This window comes from Mesocricetus auratus, unplaced genomic scaffold (genome assembly GCF_017639785.1).
Source record: "Mesocricetus auratus isolate SY011 unplaced genomic scaffold, BCM_Maur_2.0 Super-Scaffold_100023, whole genome shotgun sequence".
Taxonomy (NCBI): domain Eukaryota; kingdom Metazoa; phylum Chordata; class Mammalia; order Rodentia; family Cricetidae; genus Mesocricetus; species Mesocricetus auratus.
The window spans coordinates 2,184,892-2,198,587 of NW_024429204.1; the positions used below are offsets into that span (position 1 = coordinate 2,184,892).

The 13,696-nt window shown below is 41.4% G+C and overlaps 1 protein-coding gene across 6 annotated transcripts in view; it reads left to right on the forward strand.

The window, feature by feature from the left end:
• Vps13b (vacuolar protein sorting 13 homolog B) overlaps positions 1-13,696 on the forward strand; it is a 431,910-nt gene that overhangs the window by 91,443 nt on the left and 326,771 nt on the right. For all 6 annotated transcript variants that reach the window (XM_040730366.1, XM_040730368.1, XM_040730367.1 and 3 more), the window contains exons 17-18: positions 7,882-8,016; positions 8,732-8,905. In XM_040730366.1, the coding sequence (XP_040586300.1) occupies positions 7,882-8,016; positions 8,732-8,905 (309 nt within the window). The remainder of the gene's footprint in view (positions 1-7,881; positions 8,017-8,731; positions 8,906-13,696) is intronic.

Below are 13,696 nucleotides of genomic sequence, written 5' to 3' on the forward strand. Positions count from 1 at the left end.
GCCCACCAGAGAAAAATGTTTGCTGGTCCCCCTGTAGACTGAGCTCTTTTAAGCCAAGCTTTGCCTCATCTTGGCTCTCACGTTTGCTCTTCTTGATGTGTTCTTTGTGTCCTCCTGCATGTTTATGAGCATGTTGCATTCTCCCTGCATTATAGCTAATTAAGGTATGCGTTACGTTTGCAGCTCTTGGAATTTTTCAGCACCTGCCATAGGTGTTTTGCCCTGTTAGAAAGTTTATCAGTAGTTGTTTAGTACTGCTGTAGGTTACTTATGGGGTCACCAGCAGGGGGTGGTATGGAGCCCTTGCCCAACTCACTCATACTGTTGTTTTTAAGTTAATTTCTCTGCAAAATATTGAAGTAGATGTTACAGTATTCCTAAGTTATCTTACTATAACTGTGAGACATCACTCATTTCTCCATTTCCGTAATTCCCTTCAGGCTTTATTAGTGTACCCAGTTTTTAGGTTTGCCTGAACTATGGAACAGTATATCACATTTCACCATTGTTACACTTAAAATAGCCTTCATTTCTTCATTTGAGATGGTTTTGGCAGTGACTGAGACATTTCTGCTTAGAAAGGTCTTGGGGCTCTGGCGGGTATGGGATTGCTCCAGTCTGAATGATGGCTTCTTACGTCCAGGCCCTTCTTGCGTGGGTCAGCACCAGCCTGGCCTGGCTGCATCTCCACTGCAGGGCTTCTCAAGTTCTAGCTGGATCCAGAGACACAGTGGCTCTCCCAGGCTTCGACTATGATCTGAGGAAATGCTGTTGATAGCGGCTGTTCAACTAGAGCTCCCAAAGTCTGACTACCTCAGCGTTGTACGTCAAATGTGCTTACCACACACACCTGCGTTGTGTATTTATTAAGAGTGCAATGTGACCGTAAGACATTTCTTCCTTTGATGTCCCAAATACAGTGACTGTATTTTATAGGCCAGTGGGTCTAGAGGGCGGAGCAGAGTCCTTTTATGCTCTGGTGATGTGCTGTGCAGTATATACATTCCACTAGGGAGCAAAATGGATGCAGCGTTCCTGCCCACAGTGAAGGGAGACTCCATCCCACACATCGGGCAGGTGCTTGGCAGGAGCCTGCTGGTGAGGTGACTGCTTCCTCAGACACCAGTCAGCCTCAGTTGTGCAGGATACAGAAGCCGGAAGTATTCCTGCAAACACTTCACTAATGTCTGGTGGACAACAGTGAATGTGTACCTGTTTAGTGGAAACACCGCCCAATAGCATTGCGAAGTACATGTGGTTCTTCTGTGACTTGTTTAGAAAACTTGGTCAGGGATGCAGAAAAATTTTGTGCCTTTTTTTCTTAATGAGGAGGAAATGCGACTTCCCAAAGTGTCTTTTATAGATACTTAGAAAACACACATATTACCTTGGGTGTCGATACAGGTTTCACTGTGTAGCCCTGGCTGTCCTCGCTCTGTAGACCAGACTGGTCTTGACTCACAGAGATTCTCCGGCGTCAGACTCTTGAGTGCTGGAAGTAAAGGTGTGCACCCCACAACCTGGCTGGAATTTTTTCTTATTTTTTTTTCCCAGACAGGGTTTCCCTGTGGCTTTGGAAGCTGTCCTGGAATTCACTCTGTAGCCCGGGCTGGCCTCAAACTCACAGTCATCTGCCCGCCTCTGCCTCCCGAGTACTGGGCCTAAAGGCATGCACCAACAACGCCCAGCTGGCTGGAAATATTTTTGAAAGACTTACTAAGTAGTGTTTCTTTGTTAAACCTGTTCTCCAGAAACTGTATTTTATAGTGTTATATTTGTGTAAATTTTGGGGCATAGAATGAATTTTTAGGATAAGCACTGCAGAAAAACTATGCTATTCACAAGGATTTGCAGGCTGTACCCGTATGTTTAAGCTTCTTTATTCCTCTTCTCTCACACTCTGATTTCCTTAGAGAGTATGTGTCTTCTATTTAAATACTGAACATTCCTTCACAAAGAAATTTTCTTCCACTTGAAGATGTTAAACTGGTATATTTTAGAATTGTTTTAATCTTTAAACCTTTGAATGAGTCGGTTTTTAGAAAAATCTATCAATGATACAGCTTGGTCCCTCCTCTCCTCCTTCCTTCCCTCCCTCCCCCTTCTTGTTACTTAGACTAATTGTTTCTGATCCCAGTCTGATCCCTATCTGTGGATTCCTTGTTGGGAACAGATCATATGAAAAGAATCAAAAGTGTGAATCTCTGGAGACTGGAAGATTTTTATTGCTATATAATAGTACCTGATAGAGTTAATATAGCTTTGGGATGTCATGAATATGTTTATGTTGAGAACATGATTGTTCTCTTTTTAATATTCAAGAGTACTATTTATGAGTATCATCATAGTTATATATTAAATTTTTGAAGAAACTACCAAAGTGCATTCAGTACTTTGTACATCAGCTTATATATCCTCCATCAGACTATATGACTACTCTATGACTCCTATATGTCTCCAGTGTCTGCACATGCTCACCAGCGTTTGATTCTGCCATGTACTTTGTTTTGTTTTAGATGTTGGAGTAGTTGTCTTAGGATGTTATTATTGTGCTTGATTTTTACCAGAATGCAATACAATGATGAGACATATCTTTCTTTTTCTTCTCTTTTTTAATTTAGAAACAATTATTTTACATACCAATCTCCCTGTTACTTCTTCTCCCTCCCATCCTTTCATGCCCTCTACCAACCCCCCCCAACCCACTCCCCACCTGCTCCCCAGGGATGGTGAGGCCTTCCATTGGGGATCATCACAGTCTTGTTACATCATTTGAAGAGAGGGCCTAGGCCCTCCTCTGTGTAATGGGCTGAGAGAGTATCCCTTCATAGGGAATGGGCTCTGAAGCCCATTTGTCACTAGGCATAAATACAGGCTCCACTGTTAGAGGTCCCATTGCCTGCTCAGGCCTCCTAACTGGCACCCACATTAAGAGGGCTTGGTTTGGTCCAATGCTGTTTTCCTAGCTTTACGACTGGGATCCATGTGCTTTCACTAGGTCAGGTCAGCTGGTTCTGTAGGTTTCTCCAGCACTGTCTTGACTGCTTTGCTCATCTCTCCTCCCTCTCTACAACTGGATTCCAGGAGTATGGCTCAGTGCTTAGCTGTGGGTGCCTGCTTCTGCTTCCGTCAGCTGCTGGATGAAGGGTGTTTAACAAAAATCCAACAGCCCTTCATGATAAAGGTCTTGGAGTGATCAGGGATAACAGGAACATATCGAAACATAATAAAGGCATTATACAGCAAACCGACAGCGAACCTCAAACTAAATAGAGAGAAACTCAATGCTATTTCTCTAAAATCAGGAACAAGACAAGGTTCTCACTCTCTTCATATCTCTTCAATATTTTACTTGAAGTTATTGCTAGAGCAATAAGTCAACAAAAGGAGATCAAGGGGATACAAATTGGAAAGGAAGAAGTCAAACTCACTTTTTGCAGATGATATGATAGTTTACATAAGTGACCCGAAAAATTCTACAGGGAACTCCTACAGCTGATAAACACCTTCAGCAAAGTGGCAGGATACAAGATTAACTCAGTAGCCTTACTATGTATAGGCAATAAAGTGGCTGAGAAAGAAATCAAAGAAACATCACCCTTCACAATAGCCACAAGTAACATAAAAAATCTTGGGGTAACACTAACCAAACGGGTGAAAAACCTGTGTGACAATAACTTTGTCATTAAAGAAAGAAATTAAAGAAGATACCAGAAAATGGAAAGATCTCCCGTGATGTTGGATAGGTAGGATCAGCATTGTAAAAATGGCAATCTTACCAAAAGCAATCTACAGATTCAATGCAATCCCTATCAAAATCCCAGCATAATACATATCTTTCTATTCATAAAAATTTTACACATTCATACAATAAAATAGAATGTACCAACTTCCTATTATTCCCCTTATTATCTACATTTACCTCACCCTTCTATATTCCCACCTTTATGTCTTTGTTTTCTACTTATAAATCTTACCAGTAGAATGTTTATTCATATGCTAGACCATCTTAATATTATTTGTGTATTTTGAGGAGTCTTTATACGTTCCCCATAATGTTGGTTCTTTGTGGGACATGTGGCTTTCAAATATTCTTTCTCAACATTTTACTTAGATCCCTTTTCATTTTTGTATGGCCGGATCCCTTATGGATTGGGTGTATTTTGTTTTTGTTTTGTTTTGTTTTTTGAAATTCAGGTTAGGAATTCTTTGCCTACTTCTAGGTCCCAATGATGTTTTCTTTCCTTCTGTAATTGTTCAAAGAATTATATGTATTGAGTTTTCTTGCACTCCAGTTTTTTCTTTCTTTCTATTATTAGTGTAGGATTCAGTGACCTTCACTATTGAGTTTCTCTTACACTTCTGCTCGAAATCATCTAGGAAATGTATGTGTGCCTCTTAGGATCCTCTGTTCCATCCCTTCATTTAGGTGTTTGTCTTTCATGCTCTTTGCAGGGACTGACTGTGCTTCTAACATAGAGATCTAAAGCTGTTAACTTCCTTTTCACACCACCCTGCCCTGTTCTGCCAATTTTGATAAATTATAATTTAATCAGTGGGTTAAAAGAATGTCTTCAAGTTTTCCTCTTTGACCTGTGACAACCCTAGACTTGTTAATTTCTCAGCATTCGAAGACTTCAGAGTTGAAGCTGCTCTGGCCAGAGGACAAACCCATCATCGCAGTTCTTACTTTGATGAGATCCAATTATGGGCCAGGAGAATGTGGTCTTTTCCTGTTGCCTAGCCTGTGGACATCTGCCTCTTCTATAGTTTGTCTGGAAGCTTATGGTTATGTGGTTCTTACCATCTATTTCTTTATTGCAATCCAGGTAGTTGTCAGTCCCTGGGAATGTTGAAGTTTGTAACTGCATCATGGATTTCTCACTTCAGCCAAATCTGTTTCTGTATTTTACAGCTGTGCTCCTTGGCTTACATACACACACATTTCATAGCTATACTCCTGGGTTTACACACATATTCCCTAGCTATGCTCCTGGGTTTACACACATATTCCCTAGCTATGCTCCTGGGTTTGCACACATATTCTGTAGCTATATTCCTTGGTTTACACACATATTCTATAGCTATACTCCTTGGTTTGCACACATATTCTATAGCTGTGCTCCTTGGTTTACACACACATTCCACAGCTATGCTCCTTGGTTTACATAAGTTTTAGTTTTCCATGGCTTCTTACAGAATTGGCTTTTTTTTGGTAATTTATTTTATTTCTTGAAATTGTTCCTTAACATTAAAATTTGGGTTATAGGAAACCTATATCTTTGCTCGAGCATATGAGACCTCAAAGCTGGCCCTCACAATGACACACTTCCTGTAACAAGGCCACCCCTACTCCAACAAAGCCACATGTCCTAATAGTGCCACTCCCTGTGGGCCAAGCATTCAGACACAAGTCTACGGGGCCATACCTGTTTAAGCCACCACAGACCCCACACGTTCTACAATGACCAATGAGCTGTCATTGTAGAACTCCATGTACATGTAACAGGCACCATCTGTAGTAGAACAACTGTGGCCACTTGCAAGACACACTGCTGTAGGATTCTTATACTTTTTAAACGATTAGTATAGGTTGTTAGTCTATAAGGTTTGAGAAACAGGGGAGAGTGTTAGTTCTATGTCCCTATCTTCATCTGTGATAGTGTTTGAGTCAAGGTAAATTATATTCTGATTATAACATCTTGAAAGCACAATGGTGTAAAAATCAGAGTAGTAATGGTTTTCTTATTTTTTTGTGTGATGAATAAATAAATTGGGCACAATTAAGTGTTGACACTATGTCAGATGTTATGATAACTGTACTGCCAGCACTATGATTATATAAAATTTTCTGCCATTTAATTGTCTTGGACATTATTTAAATGTTTCCTATCATGGAATTTTAAAACCTGAGAAATACACAACATTTGATATTACTTTATTGGCTTCATAAAATCTTTAAATCTGTTACAGAGCTTAGTTCAGTTTCTGTTCTGCATAAATTTGAACACATTCTGAACATGGTAAATTTGCAATTAATTGATACACAGTACATAATGACTGCCTTAGAGTGTCTACTGCTGTGGTAAACACCATGACTGAAAGCAGCTTGGGGCAGAAAGGTCTTATTTTCCTCATACTTGCGTGTAGCAGTCCATCACTGAGGGAAGCGAGGGCAGGAATTCAAGGAGAGCAGCATCCTGGAGGCAGGAGCAGTAGCAGAGGTCACTGACTCGCTCCTCAGGGCTTGCCCAGCCTGCCTTCTGACTGCATTAAGGATCACTAGCCCAGGGATGGCCCCACACCTGTGACGCTGAGACAGCCCCTCACTGACTTTCCTGTAGGCCAATCTCAACTGAAGCATATTCTCAAGTAAGATTCTTTCTTCTTAGCTGACCCAACTTGTGTCAGGTTGACAAATGCCAGCTAGGACAATGGGCAAGGTGAAGGAAGATTAGAAAAGTAAGACTTCTTTCAGAAGTGAGGGTCAGTGTATGGGAAGTTTTTCCAACATGCTCTCCTCTGAGTCACCTAGCATGGTGATTCCTGATTACTGCTTAGGAAGACTTTCATGTACTTTTGGAGAGAGAGTAGATATTCAATTACACTGTAGTTAGACATGAGAGTTTAGAAGAAACTTTAATGTGACTTAGAAACTATTTTTAAAATCATGTGTAATTAAGGAATCTTCAAATATGAAAGATGATACTTTGTGTTTCACTAAAATTTGAGAAGAGGAACAGAAGGGAAATAGAATTCCTGGATGCTCACGAGTGTACTCAAAATGAGTTAGAGAAAGACGGAATTGTTCTGTCACATATGTGGGCTGTCGGAACTCCTTCAGCCAGCAGTTTTTGAGGTACAGACCCCTTCTAGGCAGGGTTCCATTATATGACATTGTTTAACACCTTCTTCTTTCATTTATTACCTTTCGTGCATGGTGCAAAAATTTAGCTAACACCTCTAATTCATGATATTCTTATCCATACAGTGGGGATAGTAACATTTATATCATATAGTCTTTTGTGAAATTGAATTCATTTGCATAACACAATGCAATTCCTCAGTAAATGTTAAGTGATTACAGGTCCTCCTGTGAAATTTAGATTTCACCTCCAATCCATGCATCAAAAAGGATAGCGGTATCTATATTATAGTCTTCTGTGGAGACTGACCTCATCTCCAGTTAGTAGATAACACATAGTAAGTCTGGAGTAAGTGTTAGTTCACCCCACCTTTTCCTCTCCTCCTCCTTTCCTCGTCACTATTATATCCTGTAGGCTTCTCCGCTTGTCTGATCCTCCCCCCAGGTTCAAAGCCAGGCTTGGCCATTAAAATGGAAGTTTCTCAACTTTTCTATATTAACAAGTATCGTCCAGTAGCCATAGCAATATCTACTTTTTGGTTACTCAATAAAAACCCCTTTGCTTTTCTTTGCTTATAAGACATTGTATTTCAGCTATAAACTGTCTTGACCTGTTTTATTTCTATCTCCTCACTCAGGTAGTTTTCTTTGTAAATATCTATGCCAAAATAAGTTAAACTTGTTTAAAATATAACATTTATTATGTTTTCTGAAACTAAGTATGATTTTTAAACTTCCTCTTGAGTTGTGTGTAATGATTTATCCATTTATTTTCATGTCTTGAGTTCTTCCAATCAAGAATGGATATAAGAAGTACAGTTATCAGAGTTCAACCCACTTGTTTTAAAATTGTGTCCTTTTACCTTTTAAATATTGAACTCTGAAACCTAACACAAATACTGAAGAATATCTGAGGTAGATAATTAAAGTATAATTAACTTTAAATACCTTGGTGAAGGAATATAAAAATTATTTAAATTCAATCAGCTAGTACATTTGCAGTTTTCTTTTATTAGGTGTGAAATCTAAGAATCCCCTGCCAACTCTTGAGGGCTCAATCCAGAATGTTGAGCTGAAGTACTGCAGTACATCATTGGTCAGATGTGCCTCTGGGACCGTGGGATCAATAAAAGTTTGTGCCAAAGCCCCAGGTATGTGCAGCTGGACCGTGTAAAACTTTATTGCCTGTGTAGGAGAATCGGCCTTGCCTTTTACAAGGGGCATTTCATGAAACAAGAATTTACTCATTGTTCCTAGAGTCAGGGCTTTTCATTGTTTTATTTATGCTTAGTATTTTTAACTGTACAGGGATGATACTTACCAATTAATTTTAATTCATGGTGAAGAACTTCCCATAGTTTTAACAGTAGTTATGAGGGAAAAAATTAAAAGAACATTGTTACAGTTTTGACACAAATGTGATATGATAGTGTGTGTCAATTAAATATTAAATTAAGATGCTGGTAGAGTGGATTTAAACACCACAGTTGGGTGTTACGAAAGTTAGTGTTTGTGGTCCTCTGTCTTTAGTGTTTTGTTTCGTAATGCTCTCCTTAAGATATTTGCAGTTGTTTTAGCAAACTTGAATTCCATCATATCATAGTGTGTTGAAGTGTATCTCTGTCATTTCGTTTTATAAACTCTCCTGAACATGTTCTATATTCATTAGCAGGATGTCAAAACTTTATTAAGCTAAATAGCTTAACAGTCACTCATTTCAATTATTAGTAGACAGCTAAAGGGGCAACTATTATTTAATCATTACTTCAGTGGCACCATTTAAGAACAAGCATTTCGAAACTACTGTATTTTATATAAATATTAATTTTAAAATTTCCTTTTTTTTAAACCAATGTTTCTTTCCAGGTGACAGTGGAAAAGAAAAGTTGATTCCCTTGCTCCAGGGTCCTTCTGACACCAGAGACCTCCATAGCACAAGGTGGCTTAATGAAAGCAGAAAGCCTGAGTCGCTCTTAGCGCCCGATTTGGTGGCCTTTACCGTCCAGGCTCCACAGTCGATGGACGACTGCCACCACTCTGGTATGTGCCGCCCTGCTGGGCTTCCTTTGTTTGGTGTTTTCATTTTAGAAATGCCTCTAAATGTGGGCTTTTAAGCCAATTTTTGTTTGGTGGGGTATAGTCTGTAGTTATTCTTTTCAAAAATTTTATTTCATATCAATATTGATAAATGAAGTGTTTTTAAATCTTGATTTTACAAGAGGTTCAAACTCCATGTGTAGCATGTAACTGCAGGTGTGTGCGTGTGTGTGTGTGTGTTTGTTAGATTACAGCTTTTTCTATGAATTAGATTTTTGAATGCTGCAGCACGTTAGCTGTGAACCACATTTTGCCATACTGAAATTGCACATTTGGCCCACTCATAGCTTTTTAAAAAGTAGACGACTTTGATAGTGAAATTCAAAAAAATAAAAATCTGAAAAATCCAAAGAACTCAGAAGTTGTGAATTCATCTCTTGGTTTGTGTCTCTACTGTTGGGCACTACCTTCTCTTCAGAGTCTGTCTGTCACGTCGAGAGTCAGGATGGAAGGGATGAGTGGGGACCAACGAAGAAGGAGAAGCAGAGACCAGTGTTAGCCGTGCGCACAGTGTTAGCCGTGCGCACAGTGTTAGCCTGCACACAGTGTTAGCCGTGCGCACAGTGTTAGCTGTGCGCAGTGTTAGCCGTGCGCACAGTGTTAGCCGTGCGCACAGGGTTAGCCTGCACACAGAGTTAGCCGTGCGCACAGTGTTAGCCTGCACACAGAGTTAGCCGTGCACACAGAGTTAGCCGTGCACACAGTGTTAGCCGTGCACACAGTGTTTGTTAGCCGTGCACACAGTGTTAGCCGTGCGCACAGTGCTGTGCCTGCTGAATCCAGGGTAGTCAGTGAGGTTAGAAGTGAGGATTCCTCAACAGACACAAGCATGGGAGAGGAGAGCTCTGTTGACACCATTCAATAAATATTAAGGGGGAAACACGAGCTAACATATTCAATACCGAAATTTGAAAAGATTTATAATTGTCCAGACGGAAGGTAGGTGTAGATACTAAGGAAGCACACAGTTACAGATTCGGGACTGTCTTAGAGATATAAAATTAACTTTTGTTATAGTCTGTGTGCAGCTGAGTCACTAGCCACAGTAGAAATTGCAAATGAGTTGCTTGAAAGGCTAGTTTAAAATGCCGTGCCATGATGCCCGCAAAGAGAGTGCTCTCCAGGAAGAAGGGGATGCTTACAAAGCCGCATGCCGCCAGCACACAAGCAGATTCCCAGACCCATGAGACAGAAGAGCAGCGAGGATCCCACGTAACTGCAGCAGTCTGAATTTTGTCAAAGGTCCCCGAAACATGCTTCAGAAAGAACGGTGGCCCTTAGCAAATGCTGCTGGTGAAACTGAATGTGCACACAGCAGGAACCCAAAGGTAGATGCCTGCTCCTCACCCTGTCCTAACTCAACCCCAAATGGATGAGGGATGGAAGGACTGAACTTTGAAACCGCTGGGGGTAAATAGAGAGGAAGCATGGACTCCTCAGGGCTCCGAGCAGCCCAGGAAGAACAGGAACAAGTGATTAATGTGATCACATGAAATTAAAAAGGTTTCTGTACAGCAGGAGTAATAGTCAGTGGAGTGAAGAAGACAGCACAGCAGAACCCGAAACACTTCACTCGTATTCTCAGGGAGGGTGGGGGAGTTAACATGTAAAATATGTAAAAATGAAAAGAGAATGACAGAGAAGCCAGTAATCCAGTTAGAGAGAGGACAAATGAGTGGGACAGAAACTTAACAAGTGATAAAGTAGATAGACCAACCAACACATGCACATATGTTCAGGAAATTTAGCCATCATTAAAATCCAAATCTAAACTACACCGGAATTGTGTCTTATCCCAGTCAGAGTTAACTTTTTCTTTTTTATAATATCGAATCTAACACAAATGATGTATCCATACAGTACTGAGGAAATAATGACAAGAAAGATATTTGTACATGCCCTTTGAGAATTTTTATGAGCCACAAGACAGGAAGAACTGTTGCCATGGACGCAGGGAAAGGAATGGCGACACAGTGTTGCTGAGAATGTGGATAGTTTAGTCACTGTGGGGTCAGTTCAGAGATTCCCTGTTGGCAGTTACAGACGGAGCTGTTTTGTGATTCAGCTGTCTTGTTAGGTGTGCGCCTTACAGAGTCATTCCTGGATTACAGTGGAGATACCTTTGTGCCCCTGCTTATTTCCACATGTTTAACAAGTCAGGTTAAGGAACCAGCACATATTCCATATATGCTCATCCATAGATGAATAGATGAGTGGAGGAAGAAGATGGTGCACATGTGCGTGCACACACACACGTGCACACACGCGTGCACACATGTACACATACATGCTCACGTGAACGCTCATGTGCACACACACTCACATGCACACAATGCACACACACGCATGCATGCATACAGGATTGTAATAAGATGAAGCGCTTTGACCGTGAATACATCCTGATAAAGAAAAGCAGTGTGCTTCTTTAAGAATTAACGTTCTTTGCAGACCAAGGCGTTAGTTCATCATAGTAGTACGCTAAGCCCAAACTAATGCGAGCATGAGATGGTGTCTATGGATAAAATAGTTTCCCTGGTATCTTAGTCAGAGAGAGTCTCTGTGAATCAAATGGTCTCTAACTGTCCTGCTCCTGTAGCACAAAGACATCCAATGCCAGAACACAAGTGAGCGTAAGTGACTGTGTTCCAACACGGATATATTTACTAAACTGGAAAGTGGCTGGTTTGGCCTTTGGCTTTCCCTGCCCCTGCGCAGAGAGGTCTCCCTGGTGACCTTTGATAACATCTGTTTAATCATGCTTTTAAAGTATGTATTACGGGAAGCACCCGTGCACAGCTATCCATGGTGTGGCTGTGGTTAGAATCTGTGCTCGATTAATGAAACCACCAGGTCATCAGCCTCTTGGTGTAGGGCCCCCGTCTGCCTTAGACCTGTGCGGATCCTGCGCGTGCTCCCTGTCTCTGAGTTTGTAGGTGTCAGTCCTGTGGTCAAGGCCTTTCGTCCCTTGGTGTCTTTTGCCCACTTTGGTTGTTGCAATCTTCCTGCCTCCTCTTCTACAGAGTCCCTGAGGGATTTGATGGAGACACCCATTGAGAACCCAGTGCTCCAAGGCCACTTACTGTGCCCATCGTCCAGTGTGGTTCCCTGTGTTGTCCCCATCCACTGCAGGAGGAGCCTTCTCTGCTGGTGCAAGGCACTGGTCCATGTGGATCTCAGAGTGCTGCTAGTGTGCTCTCATGCTGTGTGACTTCAGAGACTAGAATAGTAGAGCAGGGCTCGTGCACAGCCATCATGGCCAACCCACAACACACTCAGGGACAGATTGGAAGTGCGTTGTTTCACAGGGATTTGTCTGTTCTTGTTTTTTTCCTTTTAGCCTTATAGATCTTTTGCTTATATGTTATGGTTTCTGATTTTGTTTTTACGGGATTTCTGTGTATGCAAATTTGTGTCTTATCATCTATATGTGTTTCATGTAACTTTCGTTTTCCCTTTTGGTTGTTTATTTTATTCCATTTATCTTGTTTATTTAAAAAAGTTTTATTTTATTGTTATTTTAGTTGCTCTTTTGTTCTAATGATTGAAAGGAAGCATGGATTTTGATGAATGGGGAAGTAGACAGGATCTTGGAAGGCTTGATGGAGGGGAAACCATAGTCTCAATATGGGAAAAACAATCTATTTTCAATTAAAAAAGTTTCTAACTTTGAAAAGGCCCCCTCTCCCTCCATAGCTGTGTCAAAAGTCCCCATTGCCGTATCTCACAGCATTGCTTTGCCTCCATAGCTCTGTCAAAAGTCCCCATTGCCGTATCTCACAGCATTGCTTTGCCTTCATAGCTCTGTCAAAAGTCCCCATTGCCGTATCTCACAGCATTGCTTTGCCTCCATAGCTGTGTCAAAAGTCCCCATTGCAGTATCTCACAGCATTGCTTTGCCTCATAGCTGTGTCAAAAGTCCCCATTGCCGTATCTCACAGCATTGCTTTGCCTCCATAGCTCTGTCAAAAGTCCCCATTGCCGTATCTCACAGCATTGCTTTGCCTCCATAGCTGTGTCAAAAGTCCCCATTGCAGTATCTCACAGCATTGCTTTGCCTCCATAGCTCTGTCAAAAGTCCCCATTGCCGTATCTCACAGCATTGCTTTGCCTTCATAGCTGTGTCAAAAGTCCCCATTGCAGTATCTCACAGCATTGCTTTGCCTCCATAGCTCTGTCAAAAGTCCCCATTGCCGTATCTCACAGCATTGCTTTGCCTTTGAAGTTCTAGCAACCCTCCTTGCACCTCTCCCCGGTGGCTCTGTGCTCTTGACGGCCTGTTTACAGGGTTCTTTTGGGATCTTAGCACCCCAGTTCACATGCTGTCTTCATGCCCCATTCAACGATGTGGACGTTGTTATGTCACACAAGGTACTAGAAGTACACACACAGGTGTTTCTGTGAGCTTTTCATATGTGGAGGCATTTGGCCACTGTAATCTATTTATAGGTAATATTTTAGAATGAGCTTTAGATACACTCTTGATCTTTTATATGCTGTATGCTGTGTTTTACCCATGACTTTCTCACAGGTTGGTTGTAGAGTGTGTGCCGTGTGGGAGTGTGAAGTAATCACGAAGGACCGTCTGCACTCCAGGTCACTGGTGGCCATCGCTAAGGCAGTGCGAGGAGACCGTTTCTCACAGCCCCTCTGCTGTCTCAGGTCTGCCGGCCTGTGTTCTTTCTGTAGTGTGCTGGCTTTGTGTTGTTCTATTTTTTCATGTTGACAGTTCTTAAC